The following is a 19,040-nucleotide window of genomic DNA, read 5'->3' as shown; positions in this document are numbered from 1 at the left end:
GTGTGGAAAGCGGTGAGAAGGCTCGGGGAAAAAATAACTGGGAGGATGTTTGAGTGGAGGGGGAGGTAACCTGTGCGAAAATTCGCTGTTAATTATAGCAGAAGCCTGCCAGAAGCAGGGAGCAAACCTTTCAAAAGCCGCTTGTGCCTTCTGCACGTCAATCTGCGGTAGTTATTTGGTCTTTTAAGCCATCTTAAGGGAGTATCGATGAAGACTGAAGGTCCCCTGATCAGTAATCAATTTAGGAAATATTGGGTTTATTTCCCATTTAAAATACTCCACACTCAGCAGTTATCCCCTTTGCAGCTTTTCTGGGTTTTTCAGTTTGTTTCCTTTTTATTTTTTCCTTGGGAAGATTTCTGAAGTTATTTGTGGAGCTGGTAGTACTTCCTCAGTTGTTCTCTAATTGCTGTTAATTAAAAGAGACTTATTGTAAAAACAAGGTGAGGCAAGCCAATGCATCCTTTTCAAGTTTATCTACCAGCATCTTGAGAGTCTGTAATTAAATGGAGAATGAGAGCTCTGGCTGCAGACCTGAGGCTGTAAATCAAAGCCTTCAGCTGTCAGATGTTTCTTCCTTGCTAATATTTCCAAAGACACCTGTCTCAGGTGAAGGGCTAAAGAGGCACAAACTGCTCCAGGCTGGGTTGGTCTGTGTTAAGATTTTATCTTCCTGCACCAAAGACCTCCAGGAAAGATGCATGGCGGTTGCTCATCTCCGTAGCTCAAGAGCAGGCTGTGGCAATCTCTTTCCTTTTTAAAATATTAATTTATTTTATTTTTTTTCTCCTTAGCACAAGTCATTACCTGTGAAACCAAGATGAGAGACAAATGCAGAGGCTCAACATGCAACAGGTAGTGTTTTATTGATACCTCTTGGAGCGCTGCGGGAAAAAGTGGCCTAAAAATTGTTCAGTTCTCGCAAACATAGGCTATACTATGTATTTTTTGTGACTATCTAGGTAGGCCTTCTTTTTAAAAAAAAAAAAAAAAAAAAGCGCCTTAATTTCTCTTAATACAGAGCCTTGAGCCAAGCCTAGCAATAAGGTGACTCAGTTTATTTTACTCAGCCATGATGACCCACAGTTTCGGGTGTCCAAAGTAATTTAATAAATTTTGGCAGAGTAATTTTTGAGCCTTTTTCATGCATTCCACCGCTGTCCAAGCCAGACCAATAATTCATGGCTTGTTCCCTCCCAGTCAGTCAAGAACTTCTGGTTAAGGTTTCTGCAAAGAACAGGACAGTTTATCACTTGGAGAAAAACCAAATCCACAGAATCTAAATATTGGTTGGGCTTTTAAGGAGGGTGGAGAAACTGTTTTAAAAAGTAGCTATTTTGCAATCTTGTTTTTAAATGGAAGAGTTACGTGAAATGAATGGAATGACTATTAAATGAAATAGAGTCAAAGTCTGTTTTTCTTGAATTGTTTTTTCGCCACCCTCAAAGATATATATCTTTACTAGGTATTTGTGCCCAGCTGGCTGCTTGTACAGTAAGGGAAAGATCTTTGGAACATTTTATTATGAGAGTGTAAGTACCTTTTAATAGCTCATAGATGTAATTTGTGGGGAGTTAGCGGTAATAACAGAAATGGGAAATGCCAACAATTCTAGTGTAATTTGGCTTTTTGTATTCTCCAGTTGTGGTGCTGTAAAAGGGTGCTAAGAAAGATTATCTGTATTTTCCCTCACCTTAGTGATGAAAAAAAGCAGCAGTCTGGAAAGGCAAAGGGATTCCAGATGTGATTTTATCATGAATGCCCTTAATATGCAATGAAACCCGTGGAAAGTGAGGGATGGGGATCAACAGACAGCTCTTACAAAGATCTGTTCTTTAGTGTGGGCAGCTGTCATGCTGAACAGAAACTTTATACGAAAAACACTGTTAAATGTTGTAACTAAATAATATTTTGGGCTGATTTGCTGGATCTTGAATTAGGAGGATAATTTATTTATTTATAAAGCATGGCACTGTTTTCCCATCAAAACTACTTTTGGGGTGAAGAAAGCTTGAAGATAAAAGGGGTTTTGTGTAAAAGCATGTTTGCTTTCCCCATTCTCACTGTTGGTGCATGACTGCATCGCCCATGATACATATTTGCCCTGCAACTTCTGTGATTGCAGACAGCCGCCTCCTCCAAGTGGTTTCAGCAGAAGTATTTTGGGTTTGAATATTTTGTTGAGAACTGGAAATATTTCATACTGGTTGTTAATTTCCAATGCTGCTTTTCTTCTAAATTGTATCTAAATGTACGGGTTTGTTATTTAAAAAAAGCTTGCCATTCAACCAGGCAGTGCTTAAAATAATAATAATAATAATGGAAGAATAAGGCTGTGTTGGGAGAGTAAGATTTAACAACCAGATTCCAAAGGAGTGTACTCAGCTTATTTTCCATTTGGCACTTTGGTGGTGGTTTCATTTCTTCTTCATTTTTTGCACAGCGGTTGGTCAGCGTTGCTCTGTGAATGAGATTTGTTTCACATACTATTTGTATTTGTACTCTTGTCAGTCATCAAGCATATGTCGTGCTGCAATTCATTACGGCATCCTGGACGATAAAGGAGGACTGGTTGATATCACGAGGAAGGGGAGGACACTGGCTTTTGTGAAGTCTACCAGGAACGGCGTGGAGTCTTTTAGGTACCACCTTCATGAAAAAGTTTTTGTATTTCCTTTAAGTATATGCAGATGTTCAGTCGTCTTTGTTACTCCTATGTAGGCATAGTGATTCAAGTAATTCTAGTCTGCTTATTTTTTTAATAAATGTTTTCGTTTGCTTGTTTTGCAGGAAAAGTAAGCCTTCAAATGCATTCATGGTTTCCAAAGTCACAAGTAAGTTTTAAAAGTTGAGAAGAAACCATTGTTGCTAGAATTTTATGGGATACTTGAAAATGTCATTCCTTACAGTGCTCTTTTTCATTTTAAGTGGTCACGCCAAATGGTTCAGTACCAGAACTAAACCCTAGAGTGGTGATCCATCACCCTCTATGGGCACTTGCACCATCAACCACCTCATTTTTCTGTGGGGATCTAAGAGGAAGGTACAGAAAAAGGCGATAACGGGCCATTTCCAGCAGCATCTGGTGGTGGATCACGGTCAGGTCCAAACGTTAGCTGCAGTGTCACAAGCTGCTGATAATAAAGTGATGGAAGATGAGCCATGCTTGTATGAAAGCCTCAGTCTAGAGTGAACACTGTATAAAAAAAAAAATATAGTACCTAATATAATAGTGCAATAGTATAATGAAACACATAATACATACGAAATTAGTTTGTAACAGTGAGTCGTCATATTTACGATGAGCATATAAATAAATAATGTGGAGTCCTACTTTTTAAACCATTCCCACTCTCTGAATGTCTTTGAATAATTCCTCCTCCTCCTCCATATAATCAGCATTTTGGTTAGATCCACTTGAGCCACTTTCAGGGAAAACTACCGGTGTCAGGTTATTTACACTCCACGTCCGGAACTGTAGGAAAACTGCACCGTCTTGTGGATCAGCTGCTTTTCTCTTTTGAAAGCTGTGACCTTTTTAAGGCCACATCGTAGGATGGTAGCAGGATTTCTGCTGGAGAGCTGCTCAGCCCTCTCCTGGGTGCATGGTGCTAGTAAAGGAGCGAGCAGCTTTCCTCCTGGTGCCCTCAGCGGACTCACCAGATGCGTTGTGTATTTTCTCCAGCTGCTGTTAGGTCTAGTAATTTGCCTTTCCCTATTTATCTCCGCAGCACAGACGCTGGATTGCTATACTACAGTAGCTGAGCTGTGCCAGTTCAAAAAACCGGCGACCCATTGCCCAAGGTAACTGCGTGCCGCGAGCCCGAGCCTGCTTAAGTTCAGCTTAAACCCGCTCTGCTCTGGGCAGGGAGGATGCAGAGGTCCCCAAATCTGAGGGCTAGCGGGAACGGAGCTGGTTTGACCAGATGAACTGGAGGAGAGGGCTGGGAATGGTGTCTTTCCTCCTGCCACCGTGCTTTGCTTGGTATCGCGTAGAAGAGATTTCTGGCTGCTTCAATAACAGCCGGGCTAAGTCGGGCTACGTGATCCCGTTTCAGCACACCCCTATGTAAGAGCGTGCGACTTCGCGCTCTGTCTTTATTCTCCTGCACTTGCTGGTTTTTGGACGTGGTTTTCCTTTCCACCTTAAAACGTGGAAGAAGTTTGTTCTAGAAGGCTGCTTTGTGCAGGTGTAAGTCGTGGCGGGGGGGGCACAAACACGTGCAAATAATTATGTGCACAGCATTGTGCAAAAACGTAAGTACTCCCCTTTGAAAATGTCATAAAAGACCAATCCCTCTTCTACTGGTGTAAACGCTTCTATTTGCAGTTCCGTAGTAACTACCAAATGTCATCTGAGGGGAACAAATAATTAAATTCACTGTTGCCACCTGCAGACCAGATGCAGGCACTTGAAATGTCCCAAGAATGCAGCTTGCTTTCCTGTTGAGCCTTGACATAGAGAATAAATACGAATAAATTGTTTTCTAGGATTTATTGTCCAGCCCACTGTAAAGGCGAGCCATCGTACTGGGCGCCGGTGTTCGGCACAAACGTTTATGCAGATGTGAGTATGCTCCTTTCCTTGATGACCCCGTGTATCACAACGTCCGTATCGCAGAGCCGGGGTCGTACTCTGCGATTTAGGGAAGGCAGTCAAAATCTCCGTCGTCGTTGCGATGTGGGGATGGGGTAAATGCGGATGGAGGAAGAAGTAGCCCCGACAGCTACGACACCAGGTTGGGGAGCCCTTCCACTCTCCGACATCGACTTATTCTTATGGACTTGGGCAGGTCACTTAACCGCTCCGTGCCTTCGGGGCTCTGGCTGTGAAATGATGGTAGCGCTTACCTGCCTTTGCAAAGTGTTTTGGGATCTGTAGATGAGCATCAAAGGGCTTTTATTATATACGGTCACGCTATATAGTTGGCAAAAATTGGCCGTCTTCCCCCTCCCCTGTCCTCCTCTTTCTGGGAGCTGAAGAGCGTTTTTGAGCAGTCGCGACACAGCGCAGAGCAGTGGAAAGAAAGCATGCGAGTTGGTTTTATTGGTTTGCTTTTCTAAACTCTGCTCACGGGGATGAGCAGAGACTTGATGCTAAAACTAGGCAGAGTGTCATTTTTTTGAAATCTTTTAATATTAGGCCTCTAAAAACTGGGTTTCAACGTTTTTCTGTTTGTGGGTGCCTCTCTTTTTTTTTTCTTTCTTTTTTTTTCTCCATTGGAGATTGTGTTTAGAAATGCCAGCTCCCTGGCTGGTGTGTAGGAACGTGCTTTCTGAAGGCCTGGGGGAAGCAGTCGGTAGATTGTGGACCCCCAGATTGGGATCAGTGTGGAGCTTTGCAGACTCCTGAGAAAAAACATCCTGTAGAAATCATACAATAATTTGGGGCAAGAAATTTTGAAAGCAATTTAAAAAAACCCCTGTTGAAACCAATTTTTTTAAAGGTAGAGCTGCACAAACAGGTTAGCCTAGACTAGCTCACATGCAAATTTATCGGGCAGCTACCACCCTACGGTGCCTGCCTCTGTGCATGCTCTGACCTGCAGGAAATGGGAAATAGTTTTTTCTCTTTTATGAGGACAAAACTACCTCAGATTACCCCCAAACGGGGCCTGCGATTACAAGGGTATTAGGCGAGGACCAGCATCCCGGGCTGGCATTGTTTCCTGATTTGTACTGACGCAAAAGGATTAGTGTCCTTTAATGAATCGCAAGCTCCGTTTCCTACCGTACCCCCTGGGTATTGTTTCATAAATGGCAGCATGGACTGTGATTTGGGAGAAAAATAAAATAGGAAGAAAAAAAAAAAGTATTTGGCCACTTCCTAGAGGGTTTGGTTAACATTTTTCTGGACTACTGTACTAATAAGGGTGATGTGGGTGTAATAAGGAAAACGTTTAGGTTTTTACAAGAGTGCAAGGTTGGTAGCAAAGCAGGTGAAACCAGCTGGGGAAAAAAAAGAGTTTGAGGCAGCTGTGAAACGTGCTGCAAAGGCAGAGGTATTGGTGCGGAGAAATGTTGAGGCTGGAAAGCTGACAAGAGAAACATGCGTGCCGTGCAGGGAGAATTTGGGCAAAGGCTTTTCCAAGGGAGCGTGGGCTCTGCAGGATGCTCTCCAGGAGGGGATGCTGTGAATTAACTTGAGCCTGCGGCTGAGGAATAATTAAAGGAGGCAATAAGCTGGATGAGACAAGTGCTCGTCTTCTGGGAGGGCTCTTTGGCTTCGTGTCTAGAGTGGCACCGTCATGGCCCTGGGGGGACTTGTGCTCCAACTGTGTCTTCTTAAATAAGTTATCTAAAAGAAAATGAAGCCTTTTGCCCCATTTCCAGTCCGCACTCCCTACAAGGTGCCCTCTAGCCTTTTAGCACCCTCTCCAAAACATCCATTTGCTAAATGCTCTGGCAGGTAAGGAGTTGGTAGTCTGAACTGTGATGACAAAAACGCTTGGCTAGTCTGTGTTATGACCTGATTCTCTGTGCTTCTGGCCTGAGATAGCATTCACATTTACACGATCCCAGGAAGGCATGTGAAAGTTCGTTTTGCCACGAAGAACAAAGCTGTGACATGAAGAATTGGCAGGTTTTGTGGGATAATTCTGATTTTTATTCAGGGGGCATAGGAGCCACTATCTCTGTTTGCATTAAGGGATTTTTACCTGCTCTAAATGCTTTCTGATTGGGTTTTTTTAACTCATCATTATAAAATGATCTTGGATGATGTGTTTATAAGATTATCTCCTGGGTACTCCTGGTGGCTTAAAGCGCAAAGAGATACTGGCAGCCTTTGCTTTAAAAAGCAGTGCAGGAAATTGTTCGTGGGGAAATTAGTAAGGCTGTGGAACAGGGACATAGAGGAGCCTTAAATTTTGGGATAAATGAACAAAATGCGAGAAAATACGCTATGGGAAAAGTTGATGCCCAAATCCCAGGTCTTTCCATTGAATGGCATTACTCTTTGGTGAGAACAGACTTGCTGCCTGCATGCAGTGTTTGCAGATCGACGTGGCACAGGGAGGGCACGGGGGGAACATATCCAGCATCATCCCAGTGCTGAAACTGGTAGCGAGAAGCAGCTGGCTGGGGAACAGAAAATTTGTTGCCTCTTTTCCCTGGTGGCACATTGCAGCAAAGTTCTTTACGCTGCCATGTAAACGGGGGGGGAGAATAAAAAAAATTCTATGAGCACATGATCGTGCCTAGGAAATAAAACTCATCTCTTGCTAATGTGGACAGGACCGGTTCTGGGGTGATGCTGGAGCTGTGTGAACACCCAGGGGTATTTTATCAAGGCTGTAAAAGAGCTTTTAAGTTTCACGAGACACTGTTATTTGTCACTCTGCCTGGCTCCTAGTGTGGCATAAGACTGCAAGGGAAACCTGTCCCCATCCCGCTCAGGAGTCCTGTCGAGCTGGGAGAGAAAATGACTCTCTGCTCTTGAGATAAGATCTTTTATCCACAGTTGTGCGGCAATTAGTTGGAGAAGGATAGATCACCTATATAACGAGGCAGGCATTTATCACCAGAGCAAAGCAAGTTGGGTGGCTCAGCTCTCAGGAGATACGAACTTAATGATGAAACCAGCCACACTAATGAGGAAATTATGGGTGATTAAGCTCATAGTCACAAACTATTGCTAATGGCCCACTCTAAAAGTATTGTCATTTTATGGTGTATGCCTCAGAGTCCACTTCGTCAGGAAATGCTCTCAGAGCGTCCCGAGGGGCTACGCCATGGAAAGCCGTTGTGTTGTCCGTACAGCTGTCCTACTTCTGAATTTGAGGGGAAGGCCTTATTCTCATCTTCCAAAAGCTCTGCAATCAGTTCATCAAAGTGATGCCTGGCCTGGGAGATAAGAGGGCTGTAATCCAACAGAGTGATAAAAGGATGTTTGGGTAAGGCAACAAAAAGCCTGTTGGTCAAAGCTTTGAGTCAGAGGCAGAACAGCAAGTCCTGGAAAAAAAAAAAACAGGAATGCCTTGAAAAGAACATTGTTTAGGATGTCTCCCAGTGGAGAGCGTTGCAAATTGATTCAGGACAGTTTAATTTTATGAGCCAATTTTAGATTTACAGATTTCCCACTGCACACTAGGGTGAATTCACAGCATATCTTCCAAACGCAGTGTTCTCTTGCTCCCTTGACCATATATAGAAGCAAAATACCAAATTGGCACTCAAAACTCAGAGAGCTGCCAAGAGATAGGCCATCCAAAGTGATAAATATATAGGGGACAAGGCAAACCTGCCATATATGGCTGTGAGAATGAAACAGCACGATCTGTATTGTACGTACGCTACAGGAACATTTGCCCTTGGCACTGGTTTTGTGGTACTTTGATTTTTAGCGATCAGGGAGTTTATGGGGTTGGGATTTTCACCCGCTGCTGTTCCCTGTGCAAAGCTGTTTTTTGTTTTTTTTGTTTTTTTTTTTTTATTCCAGCCTGCTGTATGTAAATCCTCTAGAGACTCGATGGCCAAGTTTATACTACGCCTAAGCGTTCTCTGCATTTGCTCTCTTCTCTGGATGCTTTGGGAGCTTAGTCATCAGTTGCTAGTGTTTCATGTTCCTCCAGCTCGTCTGACTCTGCACATCCTGGAGAGCAGGGAACGGCGTGATGTGCAATAGAGAAGCTTTAGTCTTTTCAGAAGTGTTAATCTCCTTCCATACCTGGTGTTGTCTTATGGGGTAATACCTGTCCAAAAACTACACCGCTCAATGGGTGCAGCCCTTCTGTTTTTCCTAGAAAGAAGGATGTGAACTGTCCTGGATAATTGGTGGTCATTTACCTTAATTCAGGAAAAGCATCTGCTTTTCGGGCAACTGGGTGAATAAACTTTGCTGAGGCGGCTGGTCGCTAGCAAAGAGTTTCACCGCAGTGGTTTTTCTGGTGCAGACCCAAGAGTCGCTGGCTGGAAAGTTGTCCTCAATTCAGCTTTGGCTCTGGATAATCTCCCAGGCGCAGCTCCACCACAGGTGGGAGTGGTGGAAAGGCTGCTGGTCCTCTGCGGTGGTGGTGGTGGTGGATCTTCTTACAGCCAGGGCTTATGACATACCTGCAAGATCTGGTCCATGACATCTTTTATCCCTACACTGTCCATAAGAGGGACAGAATTGTTTCACAGCTTTTTCACTCTTTTTATTTATTTATTTATTTATTCATTCATTCATTCATTCCCTGGTTTTCCTTGGTGCTTATGGAGATGGTAAATCTCCAGATATAAAATATAGACAGTTTGTAAGCCAAAATAATCAAATGTTTTTCAGAGCTCCAGTATCTGCAAAACCGCGGTGCACGCAGGAGTCATTCAAGATGAAAGAGGTGGTTTTGCGGACGTGATGCCCGTCGAAAAGAAGAAAAGTTATGTTGGCTCCTTAAAGAACGGAGTCCAGTCTGAGAGGTGGGATTTTTTTCTTTGTACTTTTCTCTTATTCTCGACTGTGTGTTCAGTTGTATGTCAAAGTCAGCAGATATCAGCTACAAAGGCTGGTGGATTGGAAATACGTGACTTAACAGTGTCACTGTGAATTTTGAGACCCAAACAAATAGAGCGTGTTGTCCTGCTCTTACCTTCCACAAGCGAGGAGCTGCTTTTAGATTGGTGTGAAACATTGTTAAGCCTTGTTATATTTTATTACAGTACGAGTCCATATATTTTTGTAGTTTCTTTTGGGCCGACCTTGCTGGTTTCAGTGAAGAATTGCAAATCAGTGCTTCCAAAATCCTGCACCTCCAGATGATTGCAATGATCAAGTCAGCACTCATTCAGTCCTTTCTAATTTGAAACTTCTGTTTCAGTCTGTGATGCATTTTTTTCAGATATTGGTGTGATAGTACTGATTTCTCAGAGCTATCTTTGCAAACATAGAATTTCCCACTACTGGGGGGGGTTGGTCACTACTAACATGGGTCTGCCTGCTCTATGTAGTTTCTCTTCTATAATACACCATAAGAAATTCAAACAAGTTTGCTGTCTTTATTCTAATAATGGAAATCCCAGCATGCTGTACAGCATCTCAGAAAATAAAAATACACTAAGACAGGAAAGATATAGGCATTAAATATGGGCTTCTTTATAGATCTGTCAAGGTCAGCATTTTGCGGTTCTGTGATTTGCAATTACATAGACTGGATTTAGGTGACAAAACCTCCTGTTCGTATGAGTTTTCTTCTATCTCTGTCTTGCTTTCACTTACCTTTCATACTAACAGACAACGTTTTACTTGGATGGCAAACTCTGCCCTAGCTAAGAATAAACTCTACCGCTAGCAGCGACAGGCAATATGAGCACCCGGTGCTGATCTAGGAGGTGAGGGAAACCAAAGACGTTCTCGCAGTAAGGATGAGCATGAAGATTTAGAAAGTGTTATTTACACTCAGCAATAAGGAGCACCTTCTTGCTGTGAGATCCACCGGACAGTGAAATAGCTTTTCAAAGATCAAGGTGAAAACCTTATCCTTTAGGACACTGGAAATAACCTTTGGTAAAGATACATACCCAAACAGGCATGGGAAAAGGTTGCCTTTAAGATTTACTGAGTCTTTACCCTTGTTGGAATGTTTCTTTTGCGGGAATATGAAATTTTGCCCTTTTCCTGGGGTTTTGCAGCCCAGCAGGGCTGAAGAAACAAGGGCTGGGAATAGAAACAACCCCTTGCCCCCACGCACACAGCCACCCCCAGCAGCTCGGAGTCAGAGCTGTTGGGGACACCTCTGCAGTTTGAAAACGAATATCCATATTTATTGTCATTTAACGTGAGCTGATCTGGCTACTCCCATTGCCAGCACCAGGAGATGGGCCAGACAGGCCCTGGGAATCTGCCAGCCTATTTGACAACTGTTTTTTAGGAAAACATGTTTCTCTTTATGCCCGAATCTCTGCATAAGGGAGCACAGTGTTCCTTGGATAAAAGCTAGCACTGTAAGAGAGGCTGGTTTTTTCCCTGCTCCTTTTGTTGGCATTAGCACTGTAGATTTGGATTGAAAATGTAAAACAAAGGCGAACTTGTGGATTTGTTCCTCTTCTTTTTCATCCTTTATCTTTTTCCTGCTCCTGGTAGGGCCACAGCAGCACAGAGCCAGTGTGCTGAAGCAGTGCACCCCAAAGAAATTTGAAGTTGCCTGTAGGTCTATCGCACTTTGGGTCCTGCAGTGCTTGCATTTGGTTCATTACATATTTTTTTTTTTTTCTTTTTTTCTCCAGCTTGAAGAATCCTTCAGATGGAAACGCTTTCCGAATTTTTGCTGTGAAGCAGTAAATTCCCAGGGAAGGTGCAGGTTTCTTTGGGAGAACGCTCTGTTGATCTCCAGAGACAGGAAGGCTCCTCTGATGGTATCAGCTCTGACCGTACCCTCCTTGCCGATCTCTTTCAGGGAATTAAAAAAGAAAAGGAAAAAAAAAAAAAAAAAAAAGACACCAGGTTCTGACTCAGCTGTTCGCATCTCATCGCACCCGTTCAGCGTTGTATCTTTTCGTTTCGTGTTTTTGTTTCTCTAGGGGCATTCAGCAATGATAAACTGTTCTATCTTCCAATTTACGAGAGGTGTGCTACACAGAACAGCGGTGGCTCGATGTACAGCAGACGTAGGGATCTCGGCCTGGCCCTGGATGGCATTTTTAGGGTGTGAAGCATCTACCGTGATGGGCGTGAGGACGTGCACTGCTGAGCAGACTCAGAAGTGAGCAACTGTCCAGGCGCTGGACCCTTTTAGAACGAGAAACTGTTTTAAAAGTTGCATCTTTTGGGGAGAGGCTGGGCTTTGATAGAGTGTTTTTGCGTATGTTTGATGTTTTCTGTGCAAAAGAAGAGAAAATTTGGTCTTTTCCCAACGAGGTGGCATGCATCAGCACCGCTGTGTAAGGCTGCTGGGGCATCGCGCTAGGCTACGTTGTACGATGGTGTCACGTTTGGGGAGAGGACGTTCTTGTCGGCCGGACATCAAGGTTTTTTGGGGACTGGAGTAGGGCGTGAAAAAGAGGCAGAGATCCTCGCTGCAGAAAATGAGGCCACCAGAGAATCAAAACAGCAGGTTTAGTGTTTGCTGGTCAAACATTCACAGGTGTTTTGCAAGTCTGGCAACCTATGAGAAGTCAGTGAATCGGGGCTCCTGTGCTGGCACATCTCATCCTATACTACACGCCATTTCAAATAAAATTTCAGTTAAATGCAGTGTATTGTTTTATACAGCAGTGCTGGTTGTTTTATCTGTAGTAGTTAAGTAGTGATAAAGTTAATCTTATTTCTGCTAGGAATGGTTGCATACATAGGAAGCATGTTCACCTTTGTGAAGCTCTTTGTGGTGTGTACAGTTCTGAGACTTGAAAGATACGGCGTAAATTGGGGTAGATGAATTTTTCCCGTTCAATTTGTGAAACCAACAGATCCCCACTTTCAGTGTAAATGCTGTACCCGTGAGCATTTGATATCCAGGATGGTATGTTTTGCAAAACCCATAGGTGTTGTAATGTTGTTATTTCGTACTTTGTTATTATGTCTCAGCATGTACCCAAATGCATTTCAAAGCCAAGAGAAGAGCCTAGCATGACCTGCTCTTTTAAGGCAAGAGAGTGTTCTCAGCTCTATATTGGAAATGAATTTTTAGAATTGGTCGAAACTCAAATCCGGTTGTCTTTTGATGCACACACATCCAGTAACGTCATTAGTCATAAGAAGGCAACGTAAACTTTAGTTCTTCAGTTCTTGTAAATGCATAGACCTTCTGCTCAATAACTTGATTTTAATGTTGTATAACAAATGGGAAAATATTTCCCTCTATTTGGCAGATGTCTCCTAGCTGTTCTTACGCTCGGGCTCTGTTTGGTTTAATCTAGACAGATATAAAAGCCATCTCTTCAAGCTGTTTCAAAACACAGACCAAAAATGTTGATCTGATTAAGCACTTCTTTAATTCTATAAACACCAGGAAATCAGCAAGGAAATTACATTTATCACTCAGTTTGTCTCAACGTTGGGGTTTCTTTCTCTGTGAAATCTGAATTTGGAAAGAGACCTTATGTAAAGTATAAAATTGGAGCTGCTTTGCATCGTCTCCAAAAGTGCTGCACAGCAAACCTACCTTTGGGGCGGATAGAGAGAAATGACTCTGTGTCGTCTTCGTTTATAGAGTATTGTCTTCCAAGGTGTACAGAATTTGCTTTAGATAGGAAAGCTGAACTATTTTTTTTCTTACTAGGTAAACTGATGTTAAAAACAGCTGGAACATATCTTTGAAAATCTGCTGGTTGGAAGCGTTTGAGATCTTGGCAGCGAGATAAGGCTTCCCTGTTTCTGCCCACTGTGAATAATTATGCTATACATGGTCTGGTTCAAGCCCATTAAATACTGCAGCATGAATCTATGACCATCATGGGCCAAATGGTAGCCACAGTGCTATTTCTTGAATCGGAAAGACTAAGAAAGAGATGCGATCAGGTATTCTTCATGGGGACTGCAAGAGCACATAAAATGCCTCAATGCTAACATGGGATCCCACCTCTAATATGCTGTCCGTGACAATTACGTATGCTCTAAAATGACGGAAAGAACTGTGAGGGCTCTTGGGGAAAAGTCCAGGGGATTATTGTGAGCACATAAAAATCCAAACAGCTTGGGATGTATCTACCTGACAGAAAGGGGGCAAGGGAAGAATTATTATTCCAACAGAAATATCCTAAAATGCTTAATTCAAGTTACAATTGCATATTTTTATCTTCAGCCAACTGGTTTGGATTTTTAGAAACCGATGTTAATTTAAGTCTGTATCTGTTTATTTTTGTATTTGTTGTACAAAAGAGAAATTGTGACTTTACTACACAAATATTATTCGAGGTCCTGGGTGCTATTAATTTAAACATACCTCCACCAGAATTAGGAGCGATCAGGTCCTCCAAGGCAGTCGTGATATATCAATTACTTGCAATCATGTGTGCTAGCTATTCATATATAGGTGGGACAGTACCAGTTTTTAGCCACATATTTACTGATTTTATTTCCGATACCAAAACATTTCTCAGCCTAATATATTTCAATGCAGCTTAAAGATGCAGCATGTCTTTGTACCACCAGATCCATTCCTCCTTAGACCCCAGCTCAGCAGATTAGTAAGCACGTACCAACTTGAGGCACTCGGGTGTAGCCTTACCGAAGCGTCTGGTTAAACCCCTGGCAAAGCGGATGCTGCCTGGTTGTTCTTTTCCAACAAATTTATTTTTGAAACCAAGACTGCCAGTGCAGACACTGTCATTGCAGAGCATCTCAGCTCCGCATAGCCAAATGTCCAGAAAACACAACCAGCGTGAAAGCCAAAGCGCGGCGCTTCCCCAGCTGCCGGTGTGCTGTCGGGTCCATTGGCTCCATTAATTTCTGCATTTTAAGATGTTCAGCCAACAGCTGATTGAGGAGTCTCCAGTTGGTCGGTTGTGCAGTCTAAATATTTAGGGCCAGTTCATAGAGTTGCTTTTTTTCTATGAAAAATGATGTATTTTACTTCCTATGTATAAAAGTTTCTTGTAAATTTTTGTGTGCCTTTGCATGTTTTTCAAGGGGCCGTGTGTTTGTTTATAAACTATAATTTTTTTTCTAATAACAGAATTGTAAAATATCTTCTTTCCCCCCTCCATTTTCTTTTGATTTCTGAATTATTTGTGAAATAAAACCTTCCCAGAATGAATGCTTCCCTTGTCTTTAATGCTTAGCCAGAGCTGGGGTTGTATTTAGAAGAGCTATTTGGGATTACTCCTGGGGACTAGAATATCCCCTGGAGAGCCCAAGCGAGATCAGGACGTGCAGAGTCTGTTCCACAAACAAATAAATAAAACTGCCCAGTACCCAGGCATTAAAAGTCAACCTTTACCCCATCAAGAATAAGATGTATCCTTTCCTGAAACACCCTGAGAGTAAGGGAAAATCAGTGTCTTTCTTTAAGTCCCTGTAATATAAGGGCTGAAGTAGGTTAATGGGTTGGAAAAAGTGTTTAATGAAGTAGTGCTGCAAAATACAACTGAGATGAGCTCCTCCCCACCCGCCCAGGCTGTTGTTAAATGTACCCTTATTTTTTTTAAGGGAAAAAGTATACAGGTTTGGGGGGGTTGGGGTTTGTTTTTTTTTTAAATTCCCCTTGAAATTTTCTCCAAGCTCATACTTGCTGACAGCACCACAAATCAAACCAAGTTGTTTCATGGTAATTCAACACCATCTTGGTTAAAGGAGCAACATGACAAGGAGGTTTACAACTCAGCCTCCAGGCAATGAGCACCATATGGCTTTTGACCAAAAATGTGGACTGAACCACGGGAGGGAGTCCTGATTGACAAGGCCATGAAATTTTATGTTTTCCGTTACGTACGGAACAAGATCAACATAAAATACAGAGATGTTTGCTTTACTCCAAAGCTGGCCTGATACAGTTTTGGTCGAATGGTATTTACCTGTAAAACCCAAACCAAGGATTGACATGGTAACACAGTTATTGAGCTGCTGATGATTTCTGCAGAAGGAAAGTTTCGTGGCTATTGCATGCTCTCCGGTTACAAACTGCCCATTCAAACTTGCTCATGCCCTATTTATGCTTGCTCTCCCCCACTCTCGCTGCTGCAAAAATATCTCCCTTGTTGAAAATATTGGAGAAGATTTTAACAAGCTTAAGAGTAAGCAGACAAGGGTATTCAGACTAATGCTCATGGTCACGCTGAGGCTGCTTAGACCATCCTATTGATTGCAACACTTACCTGATTTCCAATTTGCTAGGGCTACAAAATGCCCCAAAATACCATTGCAAAATTTAGGTCTGGGTTGGTGGAGGGAGGAAAACAGCACAGCATCCAAAATTTAAGGCTGATATTCCTGTCCTTTGTGTTAGTTTCCATCCCTTTGGCGCTGGCTCTGGTTTTGCTAACTGTTCTCTCCTCCTGCTAGAACCATGTGCTTTACCCTATGCTTGTCAACAAAAAAAAAATGCTGTTATCAGGAGTTCTGTGTGTCAGCAACGCTGCAGACAAAGCTGTGTCTTCTCTCCGTGCAGCAGCCTTGCAAATCAGGTAGGTGAAGACTTAAAGCAATACACAAAAAGGTAGGAGAAAAATTTTTTTTTTTTTTCCCATCCGGGGGTGGGATTCAGGTTCATGCTTTAGTGAAGAGGACTTAAAAACTGGAACTGAATGTAAATAGAGTGGAAAGGAAAGAGAAACCCATGTGGATCTGAGCGAGGGTAGCAGTCTACAAAAGGAGCAGACCTAATAACCCTGTTTTCCCACTTTGCTGGTAATCCTTCAGGATCAGCGGGATGCAGGGCTCTCCCTGCTCGCTGTTTCAGGAGAAATGCCTTCTTGCCTGTTGCTCTGCCTTCTGCTGCCCGCTCCTCATCCTGTGCTGAGCTCATCAGAGGCTATGTATAGCATGGGCATACCTTGGGATGGGTGTTCTTCCAAAAACCCGCATTCATTTATAGGATGCACCCGGGCGATGTTTTCAAAGCCATTTTGCAAACGACGGGGTTGGTTCTCATTTATACTAAGGACCTACTTTAAGGCACTTAGAAGACATTTATGCCACTTTAGGGTGTGGACAGAGCAGTGTAAAGAAACCTCAGTGTAAATAGAAACCACCCTTATATCTTGTTGACAGTGGTTAAAATAGGGTTATGGAGTTAAATCAACAGACAAGGTCTCCCTTATGCAGTACTCTTCTCTGCAGCGTTTGCTCCTCACCCTTCGTACCACGTGAGCAGCAAGGGCTATACGCAGTTTCCCTCATCATCCGCTGCATAGCCGAGCACTTTGTACTGCTCTTAAGTTTCAAACTGAATACAAGGCTATTTATAGCGGGCTAAAAGTCAGGAGGCTCAGGTGGAATATTATAGCTGAAAGCCAAACGAGGTGGGAGCACAGGCTTGTAAAATAAATTCAGTGCTTAAGAATGCCTTACAAGTAAGCGTTGCTTCTTACAGGCTTCGGGCTCCTCTGGTTTAGCAGCTGTGGGTGACCATGACCCCAAGTGAGGACCTGCCAAAACATACACTGTCCTGAGAAGTGCTTGACACCGATCCTCAGGTTTTTATTTCAGTAGCTGCTTTAAGGCTTATTTCTGCACATCCATCTTTTGCACTTGTGGAAGCGAAGAAAGTACCACCTAGGAACTACGCCAAGGGGCCAGAGAGCAAGTTTGTCAGAAACAAATCTTAAAAGCAGCCTAATTTCCTTCTCTAGCAGCTTAACAGGCCTTGTGAGTAGGAAAAAGAAAGAGTAAAACCTGATACAGATCGACTCGAGGAGGATTTTTGATACCCTCTCACTTGATGTGCTTGTAATCAAAATACAGTTTAGACGAATGCAAGGGGCTCCAAAACGCATCAGTAACTGTGTGTGTCTGGAGAGGAATTCTCAATGGTTCACAGCTGATATCTGTTTTGTTTCATTTGGTTAAATCTATGGAGACCTGTGCTCTGCAGGCAAAATTTCAGCCTGATTCTAACCAGTAATTTCATTAATAATCTGCGTGGTGGAACAGCGAATATGCTTATTAAATCTGCGCCGGGATGGATGGCACAGAGCTGAGAAGGACTGAGAGTGTGCTGAAAGGTAAGACGGGAAAACACAAATCGCTCTAAAAGCTGGAGAAACAGTCTGTGAGAACAAGCCAGCACTCGGAAGGGAAGAATATGAGGAATAATAAAAGGTGGAGACCAACCAGCAAGGCAGTAACTCAGCCCAACTGAGCCAAAAAAGTCAAAAACTTCACACTGTTGCCTAGGAGGTAAATGTCGTATTAGGTGTGCAAAGAGGGATACAGTCTGCAAGACTCGTGAGGAACCTTTCAGCTTTGCTTTGCGTTGTTAAGGTCACTAGCACAGTATCGTGTCTGGGTTTGTACAAAACTGCCCCAAAAGTATGCAGCCGACTGCGAGAAGTCCGGGAGGAACCAAAGAGAGAGACCTGAGAGTTAAAACAACCCCCAAGAAAGGGTCGCTGAGGATAACAAAGGAAAGAGAGAAGACTCTTGAAGCGTGTAAAAGTAGCATAAGGGGAGAGAGGGCATTTGTTCTTCGTGCCCAAAGGGACCCCACTGAGAAGTAATGGGTTTAAACTGTAGTAGGAAACATTGAGACTGGCCATCAGGAAAGGCTCTGACTGGAACAGGTACTCTGCATGGTCTTTTCAGGCCGTCATTCAAGGTTTTTAAGAAAATGCTGGATGGCAGCTCCTAAAAATGAGATCCTGCTTTGAGTGGACTAGAAAATGTCTTCATGGCCTTCCCAACTGTAATTTCTATACCGTTCAAGGCCAAAGGAAACATGAAATCATATGGGAAGTGTTACCATCTATTTGGACCAGGGTGGTGCACAATCATGGGCTGGTATTGTCCCATGGGTGATACAGGTAGAGACCTTCTAGTAGAAGTGGCCTAGGTGAAGGTACGCAGGGTCATGCTAGTATGGATTGAGATAACAAAAACTAGGCGTTGCTCTCCTAAGTGTTTGTTGTTCAGGTTTTTTTTTTTCCTGTAGGTCTTTTGGCAGACAAATGAGTCCTGTGGGACCTCGAGGCGGGTTTGCAGATGGACCTGTGGACCTCCTGCCACGTCTGAGGTAAAGTACTGGGGACAACTCTAGAAAAATGTGGATCTGAAATGCTGGCAAGGGGTGATTTAGGGCATCCCTGTAGGGATGTCACTGAGCAGAATAACACAAACTGAGTGTTGGTTGTTGGAGAGCAGCGCGGACTGCTGAAATGTGGAGGAGGCGTCTCATACCAGTGCCAGGCGTGTAGCACCATCTGAGGACAGGCTTTTGGTGGGAAGATGGAGACCATGGAAATTTTCTCATCTACAGAGTCATGAAACAATCTCAGGCGTCTGGGGGCAGCCGGCCAGCTCAGCAGGCTGCGTTTGCCTTTCCAAATACATGAGTGAAGTCAAGCTGTCTTAAACCGTTACAGCAAAACAGATGCACGGAGCTGAGTAGCCTACTGCTGGTCAATGCTTTTCTGAGGAGCAGCTTCTTTATCAGAAAACGATGATTTTTGTAAATCCAAAGCACTAAATTGGA

The 19,040-nt window shown here is 43.2% G+C and overlaps 1 protein-coding gene across 5 annotated transcripts in view; it reads left to right on the top strand.

Moving 5' to 3' along the window:
• The window catches only part of CRISPLD2 (cysteine rich secretory protein LCCL domain containing 2), a 31,865-nt gene extending 17,196 nt beyond the window's left edge, over nt 1–14,669 (top strand). For all 5 annotated transcript variants that reach the window (XM_052796811.1, XM_052796812.1, XM_052796810.1 and 2 more), the window contains 8 exons: nt 795–855; nt 1,466–1,532; nt 2,512–2,642; nt 2,791–2,834; nt 3,732–3,804; nt 4,492–4,567; nt 9,266–9,399; nt 11,203–14,669. In XM_052796811.1, coding sequence (XP_052652771.1) covers nt 795–855; nt 1,466–1,532; nt 2,512–2,642; nt 2,791–2,834; nt 3,732–3,804; nt 4,492–4,567; nt 9,266–9,399; nt 11,203–11,257 — 641 coding nt within the window. In that variant the 3' untranslated portion in view covers nt 11,258–14,669. The remainder of the gene's footprint in view (nt 1–794; nt 856–1,465; nt 1,533–2,511; nt 2,643–2,790; nt 2,835–3,731; nt 3,805–4,491; nt 4,568–9,265; nt 9,400–11,202) is intronic.
• The last annotated feature ends 4,371 nt before the right edge of the window (nt 14,670–19,040 follow it).

Source organism: Harpia harpyja, chromosome 9 (genome assembly GCF_026419915.1).
Source record: "Harpia harpyja isolate bHarHar1 chromosome 9, bHarHar1 primary haplotype, whole genome shotgun sequence".
In the NCBI taxonomy this organism is placed as follows: Eukaryota; Metazoa; Chordata; class Aves; order Accipitriformes; family Accipitridae; genus Harpia; species Harpia harpyja.
The sequence above is the reverse complement of the archived record's forward strand: the minus strand, read 5'-3'. Positions and strand labels throughout refer to the sequence as shown.